This window comes from Alosa pseudoharengus, unplaced genomic scaffold, assembly GCF_046254945.1.
Source record: "Alosa pseudoharengus isolate Yale_2024_CS ecotype anadromous, Long Island Sound unplaced genomic scaffold, YU_APseudo_1.1 YU_APseudo_1.1_scf_5, whole genome shotgun sequence".
In the NCBI taxonomy this organism is placed as follows: Eukaryota; Metazoa; Chordata; class Actinopteri; order Clupeiformes; family Clupeidae; genus Alosa; species Alosa pseudoharengus.
In genome coordinates this window covers 28,904,384-28,908,961 of record NW_027468837.1, presented here as the reverse complement: position 1 = coordinate 28,908,961, position 4,578 = coordinate 28,904,384, and the positions used below count along the sequence as shown (strand labels likewise).

General features: G+C 54.3%; 1 protein-coding gene across 1 annotated transcript in view; it reads right to left on the bottom strand.

The window, feature by feature from the left end:
• LOC143104629 (neuron navigator 1-like) overlaps positions 1–3,370 on the bottom strand; it is a 74,111-nt gene extending 70,741 nt beyond the window's left edge. The window contains exon 1 of the mRNA XM_076268771.1: positions 2,093–3,370. Coding sequence (XP_076124886.1) covers positions 2,093–2,876 — 784 coding nt within the window. The 5' untranslated portion in view covers positions 2,877–3,370. The remainder of the gene's footprint in view (positions 1–2,092) is intronic.
• Between the last annotated feature and the right edge of the window lie 1,208 nt (positions 3,371–4,578).

Here is a 4,578-nt window from a genome sequence, read left to right as displayed (position 1 = left end):
CTGAACATTCATTCCTGCTGGCGCGCCTGATAGTGACTGCTGTTGTCGCGGCAAGCTTAGGCCTATGCTCCTGCCTCTAAATAGGCACAGTGTAGACTAGACCTACACTGTAATAAATGCAGCCTGTAGCATAGGCTACTTCGGCAAACCCAGACCAGTTGTGGCATCAGTTTCGCTTTTAAAACGCAACAGTGTAGCGAGAGGGAGAGTGCGGGCTATTTAATTTGCAGCATGACAGACGAACTCCCATTGTGAGCGCACTCTACGGACCAGTGGCATCTTTAGTAGGCCTAACATTTTAGTAAAAATAAGCATCGGTAAATATAACAATTAATCAAGATAGATTTAGCCAAAAGTGGGCCCCCTTTGCGGTCGTGGGCCCGGAGCGACCGTCCCCCCTGCCCCCCCGCTCCCTCCGCTTATGAACATAACCATACCTCGCCTAATCTTCTTTGCCATGTATCACCACATTAGACCTTAGATACACCCCACTACACATGAACAGGAATAGCAGTGCTGGTAAAAGGTGGGGGTAAAAAAAAAGGGGGGGGGGGGCACAGCGCTCATCTCCCTTTTCCTATTCTACCTGAATAGGGAGGGGGGCACCATCTGTCATTAGCCGTGCATGAATGGGCATGGGTGGAGGGGTGGAGGGGTGGAGGGGTTGGGGGTGATGAGAGCTGAATGCAGCACTCGGCGGAGAGCGAGGTGAAAATGATTCCAACGCGTCGCGCTCTATTTTCAGACTCCATTGTTCCTGTGTGCCCACTAGAGGACCGATCGCTCCTCTCACGCGGGAGAGAGCGGGGGGACAGAGAGAAACACCGAGCACACAGCTCGACAAGCAGAGATCGCACAGCACTAGAAATGCAGCAAATCAAGAGAATTACAGAATTACACAGTGATATAGAACATCTAGAACACGGCTGAAAACAGAACACCTACAGAAATCACTCAGACTGCAGAAAAGCTGACAGCTGCAGAATCAGAGAGCGTTGAAAGCACTGGAGAGAGCAAAGATTGAGACGAGCACAGAATCAGGATCACACCTCTGCAGCAGCGACAGCCTCCAGAAAAGAGATCAGTGTGCCAGAGAGAGAGAGAGAGGGAGAGAGGGAGAGAGAGAGAGAGGGAGAGAGAGATGACTGTAGTTCTCATGCTACCATTATAGGATATAAAACAGGGCTGAATCTGTGGTAATGGCTTTCTTACAGACACCCTTTAACACACACACACGCTCACATACACACTGACACAAGCTGCCACAACACTGTGATATCTGCTGCTCCGCAAAAAAGAAACAAACACACAATCACACACAGACACACACACACACACACACACACACACACACACACACACACACACACACACCACACACACACATGCTCAGCGATGCAGACTGAGGGTCGAGAGGAAGCGTGTTGCAGCCTGTGCAAGAGTGCCATGCAGCAGCTGCATCACCAACAAAGCCCTCTCTCTCTCCCTTTCTCTCTCTCTCTCTCTCCCTCCATTTCTCTCTCCTGCCAAGCAGCAGCAGCAGCAGTGGTGCCACCCTCTGTACCCGTAGCTTTCTACACAATAGAGACCCGTGGAGATCTTCAAGGACATAGATAGGCACAAAGAAATGGTGGGGAACACACACACACGCACACACAGACGTACACACACCCACATCCATGCACACACACACACACATACACACACACACAATCGCACTCACACTCACATCCAGCCACATATGCACAGGTAGTCAGAAGTAGCCAAAAGCTTGCATCACTGTTTAGATCGATCGGTGCTGGGCAGCTCTCGATCATGTGCCAAAAGCCCACAGATTCACAGCACGGCGCAGAGCAGGTGGCACTGCCAACCGCACAGAGCGGGCAAAGGGGGCGTGGATGCCTAGCCTTCAGCCAAGAAGTGGAAGAGGGGAGGGTGCGCTTCTTCTTCAGCCAGCAGGGTTAGACAGGTGGAGTTCCGATTCACAAGCGACGTGCACCCAGGCCCACCCAGCTCCCGGTGGATTGACTCCAGAGCCAAGTCCGGCACAGATCAGGGCCAGTGTGTGTGTGTGTGTGTGTGTTTTACTCACCCAGCATCTGGCTGAAGAGCAGCTGCTCCAAATCCCCCAATACGGTGACCACCAGCTCCGGGTCCACCTTCAGGAAGGGCTTATCGCCACCTTCCTCCGCTTGACCTTTGCCCTCTACGTCGCCGGGGGCAACGGCGCCACCTTTCTTGGCGCCCGCTGCGGCCTTGGCCTTGGCGGAGAGGATGTCGTCGTCAGACTTGCCCAACTCGTCGGTGGCCTTGCTGAGGGGCTTGACCTCGGCGTAGGGCCCGCGCGGGATGCGACTCTGGCCCTTGCCTGGCGCGGTCGGCGCTGCCAGTGCGCTGAAGGGCTTGGGCTTGCCCTGGAAGAGCGAGTGCTCCGACTTGGAGAGGTTCCGCGAGAGCTGACCACTGCCCGCCCCTCCTCCTACCCCTCCAGTGCCCCCTGCTTTGGGCTTGCCCGCCCGCAGGTGCCCCCCGCCGGCGCCCGGCTTGCCCATATCGTCGCACCACTTGGGCTCGTACAGCTGCATCTTCTTCTCGGCGTCGGTCAGCACCGCCAGGTTGGTCAGCGAGCGCTGCTTGCGCAGGTTGGTGGACACAGGGAGGCGCCCGTCAGTGCTGCCCGCCCGGTACACCTTCAGCTCGCTGCGGGGCACCCCGCTGGTGGGCACCCCCGACTTGCCCCGCTTGGCAGCGGCCATGTCGCTGGCTGTGCCAGCGGAGCCCTTGCCCTCGGCCGGCGCGGCGTAGGTCCTAGTGCCCTCGGCTTTCTGCTCGGTCTTCAGGCCAGGCTCTCGTCCTTTCACGCTACCCCCAAGCATCCCTCCTGCACGGGGGGCATGAAGAGACGCCTCAGCCAGCGGCACGGGCACGAGCCACGGACGATGAAGATAGAGGGATAGAGAGACAAAAGAGAGGAGAGGAGGAGGCACAGACCAGAGAGAGGAGAAAGAAGGAGTCCACGGCTTCACTCTGCCCTCTCTCTCTTCCCGAACGCCGAGGAAGAAAAGCAGAAACCACAAACGCAAATCCTGTCTTCTCTTCTCCTCCTCCTCGTCCTCCTCCTCTTCTTCTCCTCCTCCTCTTTCCGTACGCTTCCTGCCAGGCTGCTGCTGCTGCTGCAGCTGCTTCTGTGCTGCCCAGGCTCTCTCACTCTCCCTCCTCTCTCTCTCCCTCTTTCTCTCTCTCTCTCTCTCTCTCTGCTTCTCTCTGCTCTCCGGTTCCGGTGCTGCAGCTGAAGCTCACAACAGCCGACTGACAGCAGCCACAGACGAGGCACTCCGCACAGAACAGCACAGCACAGCACCTCCCCCTTTCTTCCCTCCCTCTCTCTCTCGCTCTCTCCCTCTCTCTCTCGCTCTCTCTCTCTCTTCTCATCGGCCTCTACCTCTCTCATTATGTTGCTACCTCACTCTCTCTTTCTCACCCACACACACGCTCCCTCCTCTCTCTCTCTCTCTCTCTCTCTCTCTCACACACACACACACACACACTCTGCTTAATGGGTGAACACAGAGGTTGTGCGGAGGGTGTGAAATGTAAGGGGGTGATGAAAAATTACCAACCGCCTGCGCACACTGGAATGCCACCAGTTCATAGCTGGGAGGTGTATTTTCACACGCTCACTCTGTGTGTGTGTGTGTGTGTGTGTGTGTGTGTGTGTGTGCATATTCCCCTTTGTTCCACCCCTCCCCCGCTCCCATGTTTTGCCTCATACACAAGCCCTGAAATCATCCCTATTAGCTCAGTCTCCTCCAGTCCAGATCCAGCACTGGACACGGATAGAGCCGTAGCTTTGAACCGGCACGCATTCCGACCAGACCAGACCAGGCCAGACCAGAGCAGCCGCACACGGAGACCAGTTCTCACGGTCAGCTGTGACCGTGGCTGCAGGCGCAGTGACCCATGATGAAGATGAAAATCTATAACCTATAATAAATCAATACTGTGTTGACCTACATGCTCTCTGAGCTTTGAGCAGGAGATCCATTTTGAAAATGATCAATACCCTAATGTAGACATTAAAACTGCTAGTATACAGAGTACATGGACACACACATTGTATAATCGGAATTATATCTTTGGGAAATTGGGAGATTTTCTAATATTTTTTTTTTCTTAAATGTGGAAACATAATCTGCATCTTCTAGCTTTTTTTGTATCAATCCATTACGTTTTTTGGCAGACTATCCAAATTGCTGTGTATGGATTAAACTTGTAGGATTGACCTTTTGGCAGGTGTGTGTGTGTGTGTGTGTGTGTGTGTGTGCGCATGTCTGTGTGTGTGTGTGTCTGTCTGTCTGTCTGCCATCGCCAATCATCGTCTATCCCTGTCCAGACACAGATGCTAAGCTCACACGGGGCTTTAAAGTGTGTCAGCCAAACTGGACCGTGTGTGTGTGCGTCCCTAAAATACCTCCAGAGGAACACACAGCAGTGAAATCAGTGCAAATAGATCTGCCACATAACCGTGGCCATCTGTTTATGTGTCAGTCTCCTCTCCTGGGGAAGACTGGGGATGTG